Source organism: Rutilus rutilus (genome assembly GCF_951802725.1).
Source record: "Rutilus rutilus genome assembly, chromosome: 4".
Taxonomy (NCBI): domain Eukaryota; kingdom Metazoa; phylum Chordata; class Actinopteri; order Cypriniformes; family Leuciscidae; genus Rutilus; species Rutilus rutilus.
The window spans coordinates 8,335,279-8,355,971 of record NC_140212.1 but is presented as its reverse complement, the minus strand read 5'-3'; the positions used below and the strand labels follow the sequence as shown (position 1 = coordinate 8,355,971).

At 38.0% G+C, this 20,693-nt stretch overlaps 1 protein-coding gene across 1 annotated transcript; it reads left to right on the top strand.

The window, feature by feature from the left end:
• Positions 1–514: 514 nt before the first annotated feature.
• On the top strand, positions 515–20,461 carry LOC311289117 (scavenger receptor cysteine-rich type 1 protein M130-like; the record flags this gene model as incomplete). Its single annotated transcript, XM_084406874.1, has 22 exons — positions 515–614; positions 861–1,163; positions 1,253–1,417; positions 2,088–2,387; positions 2,711–3,025; positions 3,411–3,710; positions 4,378–4,692; positions 4,834–5,148; positions 5,253–5,567; positions 5,664–5,987; positions 6,064–6,381; positions 17,698–18,000; positions 18,108–18,179; positions 18,362–18,676; positions 18,792–18,992; positions 19,087–19,182; positions 19,453–19,512; positions 19,609–19,677; positions 19,780–19,848; positions 20,016–20,066; positions 20,166–20,228; positions 20,412–20,461. The coding sequence occupies 22 exons, from the start codon at positions 515–517 to the stop codon at positions 20,459–20,461; spliced, it is 4,419 nt and encodes a 1,472-aa protein (XP_084263000.1).
• Between the last annotated feature and the right edge of the window lie 232 nt (positions 20,462–20,693).

Sequence of the window (20,693 nt, the reverse complement as noted above, 5' to 3'; positions counted from 1 at the left end):
GTATAAACCCTGTAATTGTTTTTAACTATTTACAGCTGAAACAATAATGCATTTTTGGATAATTGAAACCCTACAGTTTTTTTTGTAATAAAAGGGAGTCAGCATAATAATTTTTTTGTTAATCAACACACCTATGATGTTGATTGAGCTAAACTTGTATTGAACTCTGAATATTCATTTTAAATACTTAGACGTATGTGTCCCATTTCCCCAGTTGACCCACTTTGTAATGCTGTAAATTGAACTCTCATCCCTTCATCTTTCATCTCTCATTGTTACTGCTTAATATTTAGACCGTATGGATGTGAGGCTGGTTGGTGGCCACAGTCGCTGTGCTGGTCGAGTGGAGGTTCTTCATAGAGGTTCTTCATAGAGGTCAGTGGGGAACAGTGTGTGGAGATGACTGGGATATGGCTGATGCTGCAGTGGTGTGTAGAGAGCTGGACTGTGGAGAACCTGTAGATGCTCTGGTGATGCTCATTTTGGATCAGGACCAATCTGGATGAGTAGAGTCATGTGTACTGGATCAGAGACAACACTGAAGAACTGTGGGTCAAGAGGATGGGGTAAAAGCCCCTGTGATCATAGTAGAGATGCTGGAGTCATCTGTTCAGGTAAGTATTTTACATATTCAAATTCATATGCACTTCCAGATTGGCTTCTAATTTTTAAAGAAGTTTTAAAATGTTGACTTCAATAATAAATACATTTTATATTTATATTTGTTGTGGTTTTCTTTTGTGTTTTTACTTTATTTATTCATTATAAGACTAAAAATAAAATGGCTTTGATGTACAAATCAATATCTTGAAGCCCCATAAATAAGCCATGCTTTTGTTGATCTGTGTTGTCTTATTCAGAAGTCCGGCTGGTTGGAGGTTCTCGCTGCTCTGGGAGGTTAGAGATACTTGATGATCAGTCGTGGGTTTCAGTGTGTGACGCTGCCTTTGACCAGCAGGATGCAGAGGTTGTGTGTAGAGAGCTGGACTGTGGGGCTCCTGTACAGGTGCTGGGAGAAGATGCTTTTGGCAAAGGAGACGCTCAGATGTGGACACAAGAGATTCAGTGCAGAGGAAATGAGTCTCAGATTCACCTCTGTCCAACACCACCGTTAGATGAAAACAACTGTTCACATGAGCACAACATTGGTTTGCTGTGTACTGGTAACAGTTCAAAGTACAACAAAGCACATTTCATTTCATTTTATTATAACAATTTAAATTTACAATAGCCTTTTCTCTTACATTCATAGACATAATACATGTGAGACTGGTAAATGGCAGCAGTCGCTGTGCTGGTAGAGTGGAGGTTCTTCATAGAGGTCAGTGGAGAACAGTGTGTGGTGATGGTTGGGATTTGGCTGATGCTGCAGTGGTGTGTAGAGAGCTGGACTGTGGAGAACCTGTAGATGCTCTGGGTGATGCTCATTTTGGACTGGGATCAAAACCGTTTTGGATGAAAAATGCAATGTGTACTGGATCAGAGTCTGCACTTAAGAAATGTGGATTCTTACAACCAACTGATCTTGATGTGTGTCTTGATAAGAGCGCTCAAGTCATTTGTTCAGGTAATCTAAAGCTAAAAATCCTTTCTTACTGTACAAAACAATCGCACCAAAAGCAGTCATAATTTCATTTTTTGTGACCATTTTCCAGCTTCTTTTTGACAGGACAAAATGTTAAGGTCAGACTGTAATAATCAGACACCTTGTTAAAAAATACAATTTAGAAGCTTGTTTCTAACTCTACATTCTAATGTAATTCCCTGATAGGATTCATTCATAGACATTGTTGACATGAAAATGTTGAAATGTGGGCAGTCATGTAATGCATTTAGATTTTTACAGTAACAATAACTATAGACTGTTTTGTATATGAGCTGTTTTTGTAGGTTACTTTCAAGTCCTTTTGGACTGGGAAAAAGTTTTGCTGACATGTATAAAATTATGTTTTCATAATAAATATATTTTATTTCAGAAGATTAAGGAAAATATGATTTCTCGTTGATTGATATACTGATTATATGACTGACTCATTATTAAAGTTCTTTACCTTTAAATTTAGTTTTTTCCTGTGTTGTTCTTTCAGAAGTCCGGCTGGTTGGAGGTTCTCGCTGCTCTGGGAGGTTAGAGATACTTGATGATCAGTCGTGGGTTTCAGTGTGTGACGCTGCCTTTGACCAGCAGGTTGCAGAGGTTGTGTGTAGAGAGCTGGACTGTGGGGCTCCTGTACAGGTGCTGGGAGAAGATGCTTTTGGCAAAGGAGACGCTCAGATGTGGACACAAGAGATTCAGTGCAGAGGAAATGAGTCTCAGATTCACCTCTGTCCAACATCCTTACACAAAAAAAGCTGTTCACATGATAATTACCAGGGGCTGATCTGTGCTGGTGAGTTAAAAGAATATAGTAATATTATACCTTTTACTAATAAGGTGCATCTCAGTCAGCTTCATATGAGTCTCAGATTCACCTCTGTCCAACATCACCATTAGATGAAAACAACTGTTCATATGAAAATGATGTTGGACTGGTGTGTGCAGGTTTGAGCCTTTTTTAAATAAACTGAAATCAAATCGTTGTAGAATTTGTTCCCAAATTCTACACTAAATATTTGTAAATTTTATCATAGTTTTTTCTCTTATTGTGAGACTTTTTTCCTCATTCTTTTCTTTTGTCCATATGTCTTCACTCCCTCTTTATTTATTTTATAGACAATTTTAGAGTAAGGCTGGTTGGTGGTCACAGTCGCTGTGCTGGTAGAGTGGAGGTTCTTCATAGAGGTCAGTGGGGAACAGTGTGTGGAGATGACTGGGATATGACTGAAGCTGCAGTGGTGTGTAGAGAGCTGGACTGTGGAGAACCTGTAGATGCTCTGAGTGATGCTCATTTTGGACCAGGATCAGGACCAATCTGGACAAATCGCAAGATATGTTTGGGATCAGAATCTACACTGAAGAACTGTGGAACAGTAAATTGGGGGTTTTATAACTGTGATCATACTAAAGATGCAGGAGTAATCTGCTCAGGTAAACTGCTCCAAACCCTGCACTGTTTTTACATCACTGATAATTCAACTGCTTTAAAGGGAAAGTTCAACCAAAAATGAAAAATCAGTCATCATTTACTTTGTGTCTTTTCAAACCTCTATGACTTTGTTCTGTAGAGCATACAATGTTTTTTCTTATTTTACTCTCATTATATTGAAAAGAGTACCAGGATATTCTGTAAAATTCCCCTTTTATGTTCCATAAAAAAGAAAGTCAGATGATATGGATTGACATGAGAGATTGAGTAATTTGACTGTTTTACTCCTTTCACATTAATAAGTGGTGCTTTATGGTAGAACAATAATGACAAGAATTACACACCTTTAGATAAAATTGAAACGTTTCTTATCTCTTGCTACTTCAGGTGTCAGGCTTATTGGAAACTCCAGTTGCTCTGGGAGGTTGGAGATGCTTGATGATCAGTCGTGGGTTTCAGTGTGTGATGCTGCCTTTGACCAGCAGGATGCAGAGGTTGTGTGTAGAGAGCTGGACTGTGGGGCTCCTGTACAGGTGCTGGGAGAAGATGCTTTTGGAAAAGGAGACGCTCAGATGTGGACACAAGAGATTCAATGCAGAGGAAATGAGTCTCAGATTCACCTCTGTCCAACATCCTTACACAAAAAAAGCTGTTCACATGATAATTACCAGGGGCTGATCTGTGCTGGTGAGTTAAAAGAATATAGTAATATTATACCTTTTACTAATAAGGTGCATCTCAGTCAGCTTCATATTTCACAGTCAGAACACTGACCAAGGAGCCAGCCATTTTAAGGTCTGTCTCAATCACAAAATCCTTCAAGTTCACTGTAATGTTCGCTCCCTAAAAATCCTACAATGCACTTCAAAAACTAGATGCTCACTACGTTCCCCTTAATGGAAATTCTGTTAAGTGCAAAACAAATCGCACAAACCAACACAATATCAACACAATATCATCATGACATGCGATAGAAGATTTGAAAAAACAAATCGTTTTTTTAATTATATGTCAGTATAAACATCAGTAGATAGGTAGTGAACAGTTTATTACATATTTATAATTTGGCTAAAATGTTTCAGATATATATAACAACAATCAAAGTATATATCATACTTTAAACAGCATAAAAAATGTCAGAAAGATGTTGTGTGTTGTTAATAAATACCAGTGGTGACATTTTATGACACAAGCACTAGTCATATCACCGGAATTGAAAAATCAGTGTCCAAATGTGTAGTGAGCCAGTGTGCTTTACCAGTGCCGAATTTGTGTACACTATATACTGATACGCGAACTAGTGTGCTTACAGTGATGCACCCACAGTCTCTATCTGTATTTTTCTGTCACTTAGATAAAAAGAATGTGAGACTGGTAAATGGTACCAGTCGCTGTGCTGGTAGAGTGGAGGTTCTTCATAGAGGTCAGTGGGGAACAGTGTGTGGTCTTTTCTGGGATATGACTGAAGCTGCAGTGGTGTGTAGAGAGCTGGACTGTGGAGAACCTGTAGATGCTCTGGGTGATGCTCATTTTGGACAAGGATCAGGACCAGTCTGGATGAGTGGTGTGTTATGTACTGGATCAGAGTCAACACTGAAGAACTGTGGGTCAACAGGATGGAACATACTTGCCTGTACTCACAGTCATGATGCCGGTGTCATCTGTTCGGGTGAATAATTTAACTGATTGCCCATTAATTTGTTGTGACAAAGAATATTTTGTTCGGAAAACTGTTTGTATGTTTATTGTATTTAACTATCAAGCATTTGTTTTTGTCTGCTGTGCACTGTCATTCCTGTAATATTAACAGGTCATCAAGCTTCCAGACTCGTTAATGGATCTCACCTGTGCTCTGGGAGGTTAGAGATACTTGATGATCAGTCGTGGGTTTCAGTGTGTGACGCTGCCTTTGACCAGCAGGATGCAGAGGTTGTGTGTAGAGAGCTGGACTGTGGGGCTCCTGTACAGGTGCTGGGAGAAGATGCTTTTGGCAAAGGAGACGCTCAGATGTGGACACAAGAGATTCAGTGCAGAGGAAATGAGTCTCACATTTCATTTTGCTCAATTTCATTATCACACAAACAAAGCTGTACCAGTGACAATGATGTTGGTCTGATCTGTTCTGGTAAATTATACATATTCAGTGTCTCTTTGTTTTTTATTTGAAACAGTATATATTCTCTGTCAGCTGCATTATACTTTATTTTAACCTCTATGCTATTTATTCAGGTTACACAGATGCTAAACTGATGAATGGTTCAGACTCCTGTTCTGGAAGAGTGGAGCTTCGGTTCCTCAATGAATGGGGCTCAGTGTGTGATGCATGCTGGGATATGAGAGCTGCCAGTGTCCTCTGTAGACAGCTGAATTGTGGGATTGCTGTGTCTTTTGTGGGATCAGACTGGTTTGGAGAAGGAAGTGGTGAAAAGTGGGCTGATGTGTTTGATTGTGACGGGAATGAAACAAAACTCTCAGAATGTTCCGTCTCTTCATGGAGTCGAGCTGAATGTTCTCATAGACGAGATGTTGGAGTCGTCTGCTCTGGTAAACTTATTTGACAATTTATTTTGTTTGACAACTTATTTTCACTATGTTCTAACGCAATTCTTATTTTAGTAAAACATGAGATCTTCTCCTCAGGTTCCTCTCTGGCTGTTCATGACGGTCTGGTGCGGTTGTCTGGAGAGAGACAGTGTGAGGGGGAGCTGGAAGTTTCCATCCATCAGGTCTGGAGGAGAGTTCTGCTGGACTCCTGGAGTCTCACTGAATCCTCTGTGGTCTGCAGACAGCTGGGCTGTGGCTCTGTGCTGAACTTCTCTGGCTCCTCTTCATCCAGTCCTGAACACAGTCATGAGTGTGTGACGGGCTTCCAGTGTTCTGGGAGTGAAGCTCATCTGGGGAACTGCAGCTCTCCACAAACTCTCAACTGCAGCTCCACACAACAACTGTCAATCACCTGCCTTGGTGAGAACAACAACATCTGGGCAGATTCTTCAGTTGTTAGTGATCAATAATGTGTTTTTCTCTCTCTGAATATCAGGTCGCGGGTCCATCAGGCTGGTGGGTTCTGGGGGAGACTGTGCAGGGAGGCTGGAGGTTTTTCACAGCGGCTCATGGGGGACAGTGTGTGATGACTCCTGGGATATTAAAGATGCCCATGTGGTGTGCAGACAGCTGCAGTGTGGAGTGGCCCTCAGTAACCAGCAGGTACCAGCCTGGTTTGGTCCTGGTTCTGGACCCATTTGGCTGGATGAGGTGGAGTGTGAGGGGAATGAGACGTCCCTGTGGAACTGCTCTTCTCCAGGCTGGGGGAAACATGACTGTCAACACAACGAGGATGTAGGAGTCGTGTGCTCAGGTAAACATTTAAGTGTTGTGAACTTGTGAAAAATTGTTATTCAGTTATTCATTTAAATCTAAAATATCTTTTGGGAATATCTAACATTTTTCAGTTACACGATACAGTACAGGGGTTCTACACTGTAAAAAAATTGTAACACTCCCAAATCAAAAATTTCAATTGACCGATAACATCTACATTTTTCAATTGGCCCAAGTGAAATTCTGTAAATTCTAAAATTAAATGTACAGATTTTCACTTGGGCCAATTGAAAAATTTAGATGTTATCGGTCAATTGAAATTTTTGATTTGGGAGTGTTACAAATTTTTTACAGTGTACAGTGGAACTGAAACACCTGGTTTGAGACCACAATAATTTATTAGTATGGTGTAGGGACTCCTTTTGCAGCATCAATTCATCTTGGGAATGACATAGATTAGTCCTTCATAGTGGCCAGAGGGATTTTGAGCCATTCCTCTTCCAGAACAGTAGCCAGGTCACTATGTGATGCTGGTGGAGGAAAACGTTTTCTGACTTGCTCCTCCAAAATACCCCAAAGTGGCTCAAAAATATTTAGATCTGGTGGCTGTTCAGGCAGTGTTCAACTTCACTTTCATGTTCATCAATTTATTCTGTCACAAGTCTTTCTGTTGTAGCGTTATTATGTTAAAACATGGCACAATGTGCTTCAGGGTACAATGCTTGAACCCTTCGGTGCACATAGTTCTCCAGAATGGTTCCGTTGTCTTTGGCAGTGACGTGCCCATCAAGCACAGTAGGGAATGTCCACAGGACATTGTCCCCAGGAAAACTGTTCCTGATTAACAGTTTTGGTGGAAACAGTAGAGTTGAGGTGCACATTTAATTCTGCAGTGAGTTGGGCAGCTGTGTTTTTATGTTTATGTCTCTGCTAATTCAACCTTCTCACATTCTGCTCTTACTGATGGAATGTAAAATCAGTGAAGATTGGCCATCATATATATACACAAGCCATTCCTCTTACATTTTATATATATATATATACACTCACCTAATGGATTATTAGGAACACCTGTTCAATTTCTCATTAATGCAATTATCTAATCAACCAATCACATGGCAGTTGCTTCAATGCATTTAGGGGTGTGGTCCTGGTCAAGACAATCTCCTGAACTCCAAACTGAATGTCAGAATGGGAAAGAAAGGTGATTTAAGCAATTTTGAGCGTGACATGGTTGTTGGTGCCAGACGGGCCGGTCTGAGTATTTCACAATCTGCTCAGTTACTGGGATTTTCACGCACAACCATTTCTAGGGTTTACAAAGAATGGTGTGAAAAGGGAAAAACATCCAGTATGCGGCAGTCCTGTGGGCGAAAATGCCTTGTTGATGCTAGAGGTCAGAGGAGAATGGGCCGACTGATTCAAGCTGATAGAAGAGCAACTTTGACTGAAATAACCACTCGTTACAACCGAGGTATGCAGCAAAGCATTTGTGAAGCCACAACACGCACAACCTTGAGGCGGATGGTCTACAACAGCAGAAGACCCCACCGGGTACCACTCATCTCCACTACAAATAGGAAAAAGAGGCTACAATTTGCACGAGCTCACCAAAATTGGACAGTTGAAGACTGGAATAATGTTGCCTGGTCTGATGAGTCTCGATTTCTGTTGAGACATTCAGATGGTAGAGTCAGAATTTGGCATAAACAAAATGAGAACATGGATCCATCATGCCTTGTTACCACTGTGCAGGCTGGTGGTGGTGGTGTAATGGTGTGGGGGATGTTTTCATGGCACACTTTAGGCCCCTTAGTGCCAATTGGGCATCGTTTAAATGCCACGGCCTACCTGAGCATTGTTTCTGACCATGTCCATCCCTTTATGACCACCATGTACCCATCCTCTGATGGCTACTTCCAGCAGGATAATGCACCATGTCACAAAGCTCGAATCATTTCAAATTGGTTTCTTGAACATGACAATGAGTTCACTGTACTAAAATGGCCCCCACAGTCACCAGATCTCAACCCAATAGAGCATCTTTGGGATGTGGTGGAACGGGAGCTTCGTGCCCTGGATGTGCATCCCACAAATCTCCATCAACTGCAAGATGCTATCCTATCAATATGAGCCAACATTTCTTAAGAATGCTTTCAGCACCTTGTTGAATCAATGCCACGTAGAATTAAGGCAGTTCTGAAGGCGAAAGGGGGTCAAACACAGTATTAGTATGGTGTTCCTAATAATCCTAACCTCGGTTGTAACGAGTGGTTATTTCAGTCAAAGTTGCTCTTCTATCAGCTTGAATCAGTCGGCCCATTCTCCTCTGACCTCTAGCATCAACAAGGCATTTTCGCCCACAGGACTGCCGAATACTGGATGTTTTTCCCTTTTCACACCATACTTTGTAAACCCTAGAAATGGTTGTGCGTGAAAATCCCAGTAACTGAGCAGATTGTGAAATACTCAAACCGGCCCGTCTGGCACCAACAACCATGCCACGCTCAAAATTGCTTAAATCACCTTTCTTTCCCATTCTGACATTCAGTTTGGAGTTCAGGAGATTGTCTTGACCAGGACCACACCCCTAAATGCATTGAAGCAACTGCCATGTGATTGGTTGATTAGATTCTCATTAATGAGAAATTGAACAGGTGTTCCTAATAATCCTTTAGGTGAGTGTATCTCCTATTAAGATCAACTCCTGTAAAAAACTCGTTTACTCACACTGAATTTTCAGGCACAGCATTAACACACAAGCAGTTCTTCCAACGCGCCAGAATAGGAGAGACCACACACTCGTTCTTCAAGCGGAGAACGAGAACAATTTCATTCTTCTTCTTTCGTTGTTTGGCGCATTGCATTCTAAGTGCATACCGCCACCTACCTTTGCTGTTATGCAGTCATGATTTCTTATGATCAGTTTTTCCTTTTTCCTTTTTTTTTTTTTCTTCCCCTCCCATAACAACATACAACATATAAAATACAAGAACAAAATCAATCCATAGACACAAATAAAACAAATATATAAATACAACAAGAAACAAACACTACAAACAAACAGACGATCCCAGCACAAGTATAACACTTACAGAGTGTTCAAAAAGTGTATGTTAAAAGCAATTTTTCCTTAAGATTTTTCTTGAAAACGGAGACAGAATGCAACAATTTAAGATTTTCCTCAAGCTTGTTCCAAATCTGCGGACCTCTACTGACTACACTCAGGCTCGTACATTTCAATCGTCTTATTTTACCAGTAATTAAATGTTTTTCCCTTGTGTGATATGTATGCTGGGGTCGACTGATTGGGACAAGTTCACACAATCGGTAATTTAACTTATGAACAACTTGGAATATCATACAGGCATTATGAAAAGCATTTTATTCGGTAAGTCTTAATAAACCAAGGCGATGAAACAATGGACGCGAAGGGGTATTTGGCTCAGATCACGTTAATACCCGTATAATTTTTTTGTGTAAAGACTGTATTTTTTTCAGGTAGCTGGTAAAAGTGTTACACCATATGACATTACAATAATTTAAATGAGACTCAAACAAGGTTTTATATAAGATGACAAGTGCTGACTGTGGGAGAAAATTTCTTACTTTGAAAAATAGTCCAACGTATTTTGATAAAAAAAATGTATTAACTGATTAAGATGATATTTAAATTGTAGACATTCATCAATAAAGACTCAGAGAAATTTAGTGTTGTTTACTCCTTCAATAATTTGTTCATTTACTTTAAGACAGACATGCTTATTTGCCAATTCATTTTTTTGGGAATGAAACACGATGTAGTTTGTCTTGTTTATGTTAAGAGATCATTTATTACACCGAAACCAGATAGCAACATTTCTTAGCTCTCTATTTATTGTTTCTTCCATTTCATCTGGACTCTTATGTGACATAAATAAGTTTGTGTCATCAGCAAATAAAACCTTGTGTAAAGCCATTGTGGAATTTTCTTAATCATTTATATATATTAAAAAAAGAAGAGGGCCCAAAATGGATCCCTGAGGGACTCCACATTTAATGGGTTTACTTATTGAAATTTGTTCATTGATACTTACATACTGCTGTCTACCAAATAAATAACTTGTGAACCAGCTAAGGCCTAATCCTCTAACTCCATAATGGTGTAATTTATTCAATAGGATGTCAAAATCAATAGTATCAAACGCCTTAGATAAATTAATAAAAATACCAATACCGCTGTCGTCTTTATCAATGGCATCATTGATCTTTTCAGTCAGATCGAGTACCGCCATGCATGTGGTTCTTTTTTTCCTAAAACCATATTGAGAAGAAGCAATAATATTAAATTTATCAAGGTAGCCATATAGCCTATTGTACACTACTCTCTCTAAAACCTTAGAAATTGTGGGCAAGATTGATATCGGACGATAATTGCACATCCCCAAATTTAAACACTGGTATAATTCTGGCAATTTTTGTCCTTTTTGGTACAATTCCAGAGAGCAGAGAGAGATTAATACAATAAGTCAATGGCTCCATGATATTAAATGCTATGGCTTTCAGAATTTTACTACAAATTTCAGTCTCACCAGCAGTGTACGAGCTTCGTAAATTTGTAATTATTTTATAGACTTCATCGCAATTAGTTGGTTTCATAAAAAAAGAATTTGCATAAGAGCCCCGCAAGTAATGGTCAAAAGTGATACCCTGAGGTTGAACTATTTTGTTAGAGAGTTTTTCCCCAATAGAGTTAAAGTAATTATTAAAATTATTTGCTAAATCAATGTCATGCATATTATTTATTACCCAAATTTGAGTGTATGCCCACAGCATTTGGAAGCACAGCGTTGTTTTTGCTCTTTTTAAGGACTTCATTTAGCACTTTCCAAGACCTCTTAGAGTCACTCTGTGATGCTTTTATGAGGTATGTATAGTGGTTACTTTTCCTTTTTCTTATTATATTAGTAAGTTTATTCCTGTAACTAGTATGTCCTTGTTCATAGCACTTGGGCATTTTAAGAAACGTTTATAAAGCTTATTTTTATGGGTAATAGATTTTAAGATACCCTTTGTGAGCAAGGGGTTGAGACCAGTTGCGCGGTGTCCGGCGTTCTTTTCAGGGATAGTACAACAAATAGAGTTTGTAATTTCATTTATCAAGTTATCATAAGAAGTATCAGGATTGTTGCAGTCATAGACTGCTTTCCATGTTTTAGCCTGTAAGTTTTCACTCAGTAGTTTCAGGGTTCTCTCATTTAGTACTTTAATTTTTGTTTTTCGCCATGGTAATTCATTCTTATTTGCAAGATCTAGAAACAATACAATCGGAAAATGGTCAGTAATGTCAGATAACACAACTCCAGATTCTAGTCTAGTATTTCGAATGTTTGTGATGATATCGTCAATAACTGTCCTAGTGGAGGGCGTTACTCTGGTAAATTGATTTATGGTACAAAAAAAAGAAAATTAATGCAAAGTATTAACAAAGTCTCTTTTTACAACGTCATCTTTGGAGACATCACTATTGAAGTCCCCAAGTATGACACAATCTTTGTTTTTCTTGTTTATGGAGAATAAAATGTCCTCCAGTTTACCCTCGAAAGCGTCAAGGTCAGAGTCAGGAGGGCGATACTGTAAATCACTCCTACTATAATTTTTTTTGCATTAGTGAGATTTATCTCAACAAAAAGTGAATCAGAATGATTGTCATCTAAGACAATGTCATCACAAACATTAATATGATATCTGGAGTGAACATATAAACAAACACCACCACCGGTACGGCCAAGCCTATTTTTGATAATGAGCTTATATCCATCTAGGTTAAGAATATCAGTAAAGGTCCTATCATTAAGCCAGGTTTCACTGCAACCAATAACATCAAAGCTACAGTCAGAGTTAGAAAGTAAAGTAGCTACTTCTTCATGGTGTTTACCCAAGCTTCTAATGTTAAGGTGCAGAAATGAGCAACTGTTTGTATTATATAAGCGTGTAATATCTGCAATTTAAATTATTATCTATATCAATACAATGTTTTACATCCTCTCCATCATAATTCAACTCATTAAAGGCCATGTGAAAAGATAGTATCGTATTTAAGTTGATTGGCCAAAGAGTTTGCTGGGATCATATAAAAATAAAAATAACTCCAATTGTAATTATAATAAAAATATAAAAATATTGACTACTTAATCATACCCATTTCCTCCCATTCCCGTTTCTTATCTAATATTCCTAAATCAAATTTAACCTCAGAAATAATCCATTTCGGAACCTCTCCCCATACAGGTGACACACTACATTCAATATTTGCAATCTGATATTTCTCTGCTAACTGATTTATCTTCCATCCATATCCTCTCTCGTTACTTAAGTATTCCCAACAATTATTTGAAACATCTTTAGCTATACTTTCTCCAGTGTAACTCTTTAAAGATGTCCAAAATACCAAAGACAATTTAACTCTCCGTAATTTCAATGGCATTTCATTCGCCTCTACTAATAATGCATTGACTGGTGTTGTTTTAACTGCTCCTAAGCACATTCTAAGAGCTCTATATTGAATTCTATCTAGCTTTTTTAACAATGATTCTGACGCTGACCCATAAATCATGCATCCATAATCAACTGTCGATCTTATCAAGGCTTGATAAATTGTTATCATTGAGTCTCTTTCTGCTCCCCATTCTTTCCCAGCTATTGCCCTCATCACATTTAAGACCCTCCTGCATTTTTTATCTATTTCCTCAATATGTTTTTTCCAGGTATATCTCCCATCTAACCACATTCCTAAATATTTGAAACTTTTAACTTGTTCTAAAGGTTTTCCATATAATAATAATTCAATATCCTTAAAATCTTCCTTTTTCCTACTGAATATCATATAACTTGATTTACTAGATGACATTTTAAAACTCCATTCTATACTCCATTCTTCCACATTTTTAATAGCTGTTTGTATACCTGAAATCACTTGCTTTATATTTCGCACTCTCTTCCAAATAGCCCCGTCATCAGCATATAATGCACATCCCACACCAAATCCTACATTGTCAAAGATATCATTAATCATAATATTAAAAAGAATTGGTCTTATAACACTCCCTTGAGGAATACCATGTTCTGCCTTATAAATGAATGACTGACACATTCCCACTTGAACTACAAATGTTCTTTCAAACAAAAATTGAGATAACCAATTATACATATTTCCATCTATTCCTATCCTTGATGACCTTAATAGCCCTTCTCTCCATACCGTGTCATACGCTTTTTCTATATCAAAATACACGACTGCCATGATTTCTTTCATAGCTATTGTCTTCTCTACTTCATTACTAACCTTGATTAATGCATCCATGGTTGATCTTTTACCTCTAAATCCACATTGATACTTACTAAATTTACCCTTTTTCTCTAGTTCATATGTTAACCTCTGAACTATAATCTTTTCCATTAATTTACATAAGTTTGAAGTCAGAGCAATTGGTCGATAACTTCCTGGGTTTGTTGAATTTTTTCCTGGCTTTACAATAGGGATTACTACAGCTTTCTTCCAGGCATACTTCCTTCCATCCATATTTTATTATATAACTCAAGTATCTTTAACAATATACTATCTGACAAATGCTTTATCATTTTATAACTTACCCTATCCACCCCAGGAGCGGTATTGGCACATTTTTGTAATGCAACTTTCAATTCTGTAAGTGTAAACTCTATATCCATACAGCTACTATTGCTATTTCTTTTCTTCATTATATCTGGATTTTTGTTTAAAATTTCCTTTTTCCTTAGCTCATATTCTTCTCCCAATTCTATTCTATGTGCTCTTTCTAAAACCTTACCTAACATGTTTGCTTTATCTATATCTATTACTGCAACTTTATCTTCTTCAATTAAAACTGGTATTAGAGCCGACTTCTTTCCTTTCCCACTCATATTCCTTAACATATTCCATATTTTATCCATAGGAGTATCTTTTCCTATGGTAGAACAAAATTCTCTCCATCCTTCTCTCTTCGCATTCTTAATTATTCCTCTTGTTTTAGCTCTTGCTTTCTTATACTCTACCAAATTCCTCATACTCATATTTTCCCTGAGTTGTTTAAATGCTTTATTTCTTTCTTTAATTGCATTACTGCATTCTTCCTTCCACCATGGAATATTTCTTTTTTTCTTACCTGCTATTCTTTGTGGTATAAATAATGTTGCAGCTTCCATTATTAGATTTGTAATTGAATCACAAAAAGTTTCTACTGAATCTTCAGCCACTGAGTCTTTATTATCTTCACAATGCTTACTAAAGGAATTCCAGTCTGCCTTCTCATACAACCATTTCTTTTGCAGTAAACATTCTGGATTATTATTTACATTTATTTTACAAATAATTGGAAAATGATCACTCCCAACTGTGTTCTCGCTATTTACTTTCCATTCACATAATTCAGCCATACCATTTGATATTAATGTTAAATCTATACTTGATACCATATTCTCTGTTAAATTATACCTAGTTCCTTCTCCTGAGTTTAAACATACTAATGATCTATCATCCATGAGCTGTTCAGTTACTTCCCCATTATAATCTATATTTTTACTTCCCCACAGCCAATTATGAGCGTTAAAATCACCACACCATAGTTCCTTTGTCTCTTTCCTAATCTTTTCAAACAACTTTATTGAAATCTTCTTACATGGGTTATAAAAATGACATATTACAATTGATTCTTCTCTAAAATATATTTCAACTACAACACATTCCATATCTTTAACCTCACTTAATTCCCTATATATAGTTCCTTCTTTTATAAAAGTTACCACCCCTCCCCCTTGTTTCCCAACCCTATCCTTTCGAACAGACTTATATCCTGGTAATGCAAATTGCAGATTTGGCTTGAGCCAAGACTCTTGAACACAAATTACACTTGGTTTATGTTCCAAATCGAGTACATATTTTTTTAATTCTCGACCATTTGCCACAAGGCTCCTTGTTCCATTGCATTACATTTATCACCATTGATCTACTCCGATCCCTGTGAACCTTCTACTGTTGTGGCTCTAGTTAGAATTTCATGTATTGCGTTTACTGAAATCCCAGATATCCCTAGGAATTCTGATGCAGCTTCAAGAATTGTTTTAATCTTTGCCGATCTGCTTGGCAACATAGCAGTGACATTAATTACCTTAACAATAAAGGCTAGAAAGTTCTCTTTAGTCATTATTAAAGTATTTTCTTTTATATCACACTGTTGTTCTGATTCTTTAGTTTGAACATTTCTCATGTCCCTTGCGTCTTGGTTGAGATTATCCCTCATCTCATCCCTCCTGTCCTCCTTACCTTTACAGACCTTCACTGCTTCCGCATAAGTGACTTTATGCTCAGTCTTGTATTTTTGGACTTCTCTTGCTTTAATTTGTACCTCACATCCTCCATTTGCTGCACTGTGAGCACCTCCACAGTTGCAGCATTTTAATCCATTCACCTCTGTGCATTTATCATAATCATGCTCACCTCCGCATTTTGCACATCTTACCTTCCCCCGACACACTGCAGCCACATGTCCTATTCGTTGACATTTAAAACATCTCAATGGCATTGGCACATGCACTCTTACTGGGTAACTTATGTATCCCATTTGTACCTTTTCAGGCATTTTCCCTTCAAATGTCAACAAGACACTCAAGCTTTCCTGTCGTTGTCCTTCTATCGTCTTATATAGTCCTCTCACATTACTAATCTTACCTCCTCTTATATTTTCATGCATTTCGTCAGTGGAGATATATGTTGGAATTCCATACATTACACCTTTTCTACTCCAATCTCTTTGGTTGTGACCTTTTCTCTGTTCATTTCTTTTATCTTGAGTAGTTTGTTTTTCTGGCCAATATCTTTCACTATGATCAGAACTCTCCCTTGCCCCAAACACTTAGCCAAAACAACTGGCCCAATGATTTTATCGATCGCCTTGGATAGTCCTATTGGATGCAAATGTGTTCCTGTACTCTTTTCAAATGTCAGCATAATTTTGTGTCCATTCTCCTTAACATTTTGTAAATTTTGTTCTCTTATTATTTCTTGGTTTTCTTTTGTCTTTTGTCTTTTATTTTTTTTATCCTGCATTGATTCTATCATATCTTTTACTTTTATTTCCCCAAATATATCTCCGTAAATCCTTCCCTGTCCTCCATTATCGATTCCTCAGAATCTTCCTCCATGACTGCACAACAGCAACACCAGCCTCTCCTTCTCCCCACTCATTAATTTCTCTCGAGAATAATCTTCAAAAGCCACAAGCGGACCTCGCTGCACCCTTCGCTAACCAGCTAAAGCTGCTGTCTAACTGAGCGTCCCGTTGCCCTGGAGATCAAAGACCGGAAAACCATCCACAACGCTGTTTCATTGACACCCGTGTAAAGGAATTTCCTTTATCCTGACTATCCAAAATAAAACTGTTGCGTCTACTCATCGACACAGAGCGTCTACAATCGACACTTAATAAATAATAAAACTGTTGCGTCTACTCATCGACACAGAGCGTCTACTAATCGACACTTAATACCCTTTATACTCTAGCTCTTGCGTCTTCAATCGACATCTGGCCGAGTTTCTTACTCTAACTTACTTGATTCCCTAAACTGACCTGCTGCGCAGCAGAAATGAACAGACAGACTTTCAGCAAATGTCCTCTAAATGCTTTAATAACGGCCGGGAGAGTCTTCGAGCAGTTCTCAGAGAAACTCTCCCAAGAAGAATCAAGGCCGGTGGATCTCAGACAAATTCCATTGAGACATCCCACCGTAAAACACATATACAACAGTTTTTATAGTATAGAGGTATGACAAAATGTCAGGCTGCATTACATAATTTCCCCACTATTTGATTGGTTCTTCATATGCAAACCCCTCTGTTACTAGGTAAAGCAAACTCTGATCTTGCGGTGATCTCATCTGTAATCACAAGATTCTAACAGACTGTCTAGTTTCATTTCCCAAAACTGTGTTATTTTTACATACATACGCACATAGTCAAAGACACAAGTTTTCCATTGGTTTCGTACAGTACATCCTGTTCCAATGTTAGATGTTAAATAAGGTTAGATGTCGAACACATGATTAGTTTAATATACAGTTTAAAATCTCTACGACACCCGCGAGACTTTAAATGCAGCCGGCCCTATCACCTCACCTGCCCACTTAAAGGCATAGCATACTTATTCTGGTTATATATATATATATATATATATATATATATATATATATATATATATATATATATACATGTATATATAGTATATGTTATGTAATGTGTTTGTGGTTGAAATGAATGGTGTTGGATCAAATCTGAGGTTGTGTTCATGTTTCTATCAAGAGTTTAAAGAGATCAGGTTAACTGAGGGCTGTGAAGGGAATGTGGAGGTTTTCTACAATGGATCCTGGGGAAATGTGTGCTGGAACCAGATGGACAGAGACACAGTGAGTCTGATCTGTCAAGAGCTGAACTGTGGAAGATCTGGTGCTTTGTCTGATTCTACACCAAGACTGGAATCAGCTCGTAACTGGCTGGATGAAGTGAAATGTCGACCACATGATTCAAATCTGTGGCAGTGTCCATCTTCACCCTGGGGACAGAACTACTGTAATAATGATGAAGTGGCCAAAGTCACCTGCTCAGGTAAGACTGATGCAATTTCCATCTCTAAAACTACAGTAATCAGTTGACATTATTGAGTATATAAACAAAATGTGTCTATATAATATTGAATCAACTTGTGATTACAGAACAGGAGAGTCATGAGTCCTCTAGAAGCTATTTGTCATGCTCCACATCTCCACATCAGAGACAATGTTCAGGTAAGTTAATTTGATTTAGAAGAACATCAAAATCATAACAGCCATATGTCATATATGTATGTGATTTAGTTCTGGGGAACCAAGAGGATTTAATCTCACCTCACAGACATGTCCCACTGTAGGTGTTTCAGTTCTGACAAAACTCTGTTGGCCAATAATGTATCCACTTGTCTGTGATTTAGATCATGTTCCTCTCAGACTGAGTGGAGGTTTGGGCCGGTGCTCTGGGAGGCTGGAGGTGTATCATAACGCTGTGTGGGGTTCAGTCTGTGCTGATCTGTGGGACATCAGCGATGCTCAGGTGGTCTGCAGGCAGCTGGGTTGTGGAGCAGCACTGAGGGCTGATGGGAATTCAGTCTTTGGTGCTGGTGAAGGTGTTGTGTGGCTGAACAGAGTCGAGTGCAGAGGGAATGAGATTCACCTGTGGGACTGTCCTCTCTCCCTGAAGAACCACACTGACTGCTACCACAAAGAGCACGCTGGACTCACCTGTGCAAGTCAGAGCAAAACACTGACCGATAATAGTGATTTTTTTAAAATCATTTTAGTGCTACTAACTGTGTATTTGCATGATTTTTAATCTGTCTGTGTCTGTTTTGACAGATTTTACAGATTTGTCAGTGTCCACTACTCCTGCCAAAACAACATCAGCTTCTCCTCCAGTTTCTCAGACAGTGCGCTCAACATCAGTCACTCCTCCACAAACTCCTCCAGTGTCTCTCTCTGTGCTTGTGGTTGTACTGGGAGTTTTGCTCTTACTGCTCTTAGTGCCACTGCTTATACTGATTCAGCAGAACAGAGTGATGAGGAGAGGTAGGAGAGATCCAGAGACATATTTTGTTTTATTCAGTGTGTGATCAGTCATGTGTTTTGAACTGACAGCAGGTTTGCCTGTCTACACTCACAGCTCTCTCTAAGAGGAGACACAGGACGACGACAGAGGCCGTTTATGAGGAGATTCATCACAGACCCACTAATAGACAGAGTTTCTTCACTCAGAGGGGTGAGTAAATGTCATAGAGTCTGATTTGAGGAGATCATAATCACTTTATTCATAGGGGAGAGTAGAATAAATCACATAGATCCATTTGTGGGACTTTTGTGTGTTATCTGAAAGATATACAGTGTTGTGATTCAAAGGAAGTGGAGATTTTGGCTGATTTATGATTGTGAATGTGTGTCTGATCCATCAGACACACACGTTCACATTCGTAAATCAGCCAAAATTCAGCCAAAATCAGCCAAAATTATGGAAATTACTTCTCCATAATAGGAAGTGTCCTTTCTGAAGAACAGCATTCTGGGTATGAAGATGCTGATGAGCTTCTTTCAGGTTAGAGGACTCAAGTATAAATCAATCAACTAAATTATATAAACTCTTCAGCACATAATAATTCAGATAAGGATTTCGTGAATTTTTTTTTAAAAGCGAATTCTGCAGGAGGAGCCGCACCTGACTACTATAATGACATCACCACCACTGAAGGGTCAAATAAAGGTCAGTGACTTTAACTCATTTCACTAAATTAAATGAACTATTGGACCTCTGAATAGTTAAAGCAGTTTTTGTTTATTTCCTCCTTGCTGTTAACTCATTTAGAAGAGCAGCAAATCACACCTGAGAATTATGATGATATAATCACTGTTGGACTGAGATCTCGTGATACAGGTTTATTTCTTATTATCATTTCTACAGGTTTTATTTAATTATATTTTATTTAATAAGGGTTTAGTTAATTATACATAGGCACTGTTTCAAAATCCCAAATGTTGCACATTTAATGGATGCATTTAATCTTTCATTATTTTGTTCATTTGACTATTTTGACTTGCCAGAAAACTATGATGATGTCATCATTGTACGACAATTCTCCAAGGATAAAGCAGGTGTGGGATTCAAATTACTCTCTCAAATTTCATGTTTTTTTGTTTGTTTGTCTTCAAATTATAGTTGCATGTAATTAATAATGGACACATTTATATCAGAGGGTGTTCAGGAGGAGTATGATGATGTGAAGAATATCAGGGAATATATGAGTGACATGTTTGGTATGTTACTGAAAACTTTTTACCTTACACTGAATTTGTTTAATTTTTATAATTGCTTTATAATATCAATTTCTGTGATTATGATAGCTCATTTTACTTGATTGTCAATATTGATGTGTTCATTTATAATACTTTTTAAAGCATATATTGATACATTAATTTGCTCTTGTTTTCTAATAACAGACTATGATGATGTGAGGAGCCAGGAAAACAGGGAGGGACTTTATAACTGAAACCACACCCACTGCCTCAAATCCTTTCAAAGTTTTTAAAGGATTAGTTCACCCCAAAATGAAAATTTCCTAATAATTTACTCACCCCAATGCCATCCAAGATATCCATGTCTTTCTTTCCTCAGTGGGAGAGAAATTATGTTTTTTGAGGAAAACATTTCTGGATTTTTCTTCTAACAATGGACTTCATTGGTTGCCATTGTTTTTAAGTCCAAATCAATGCAGTTTCAAA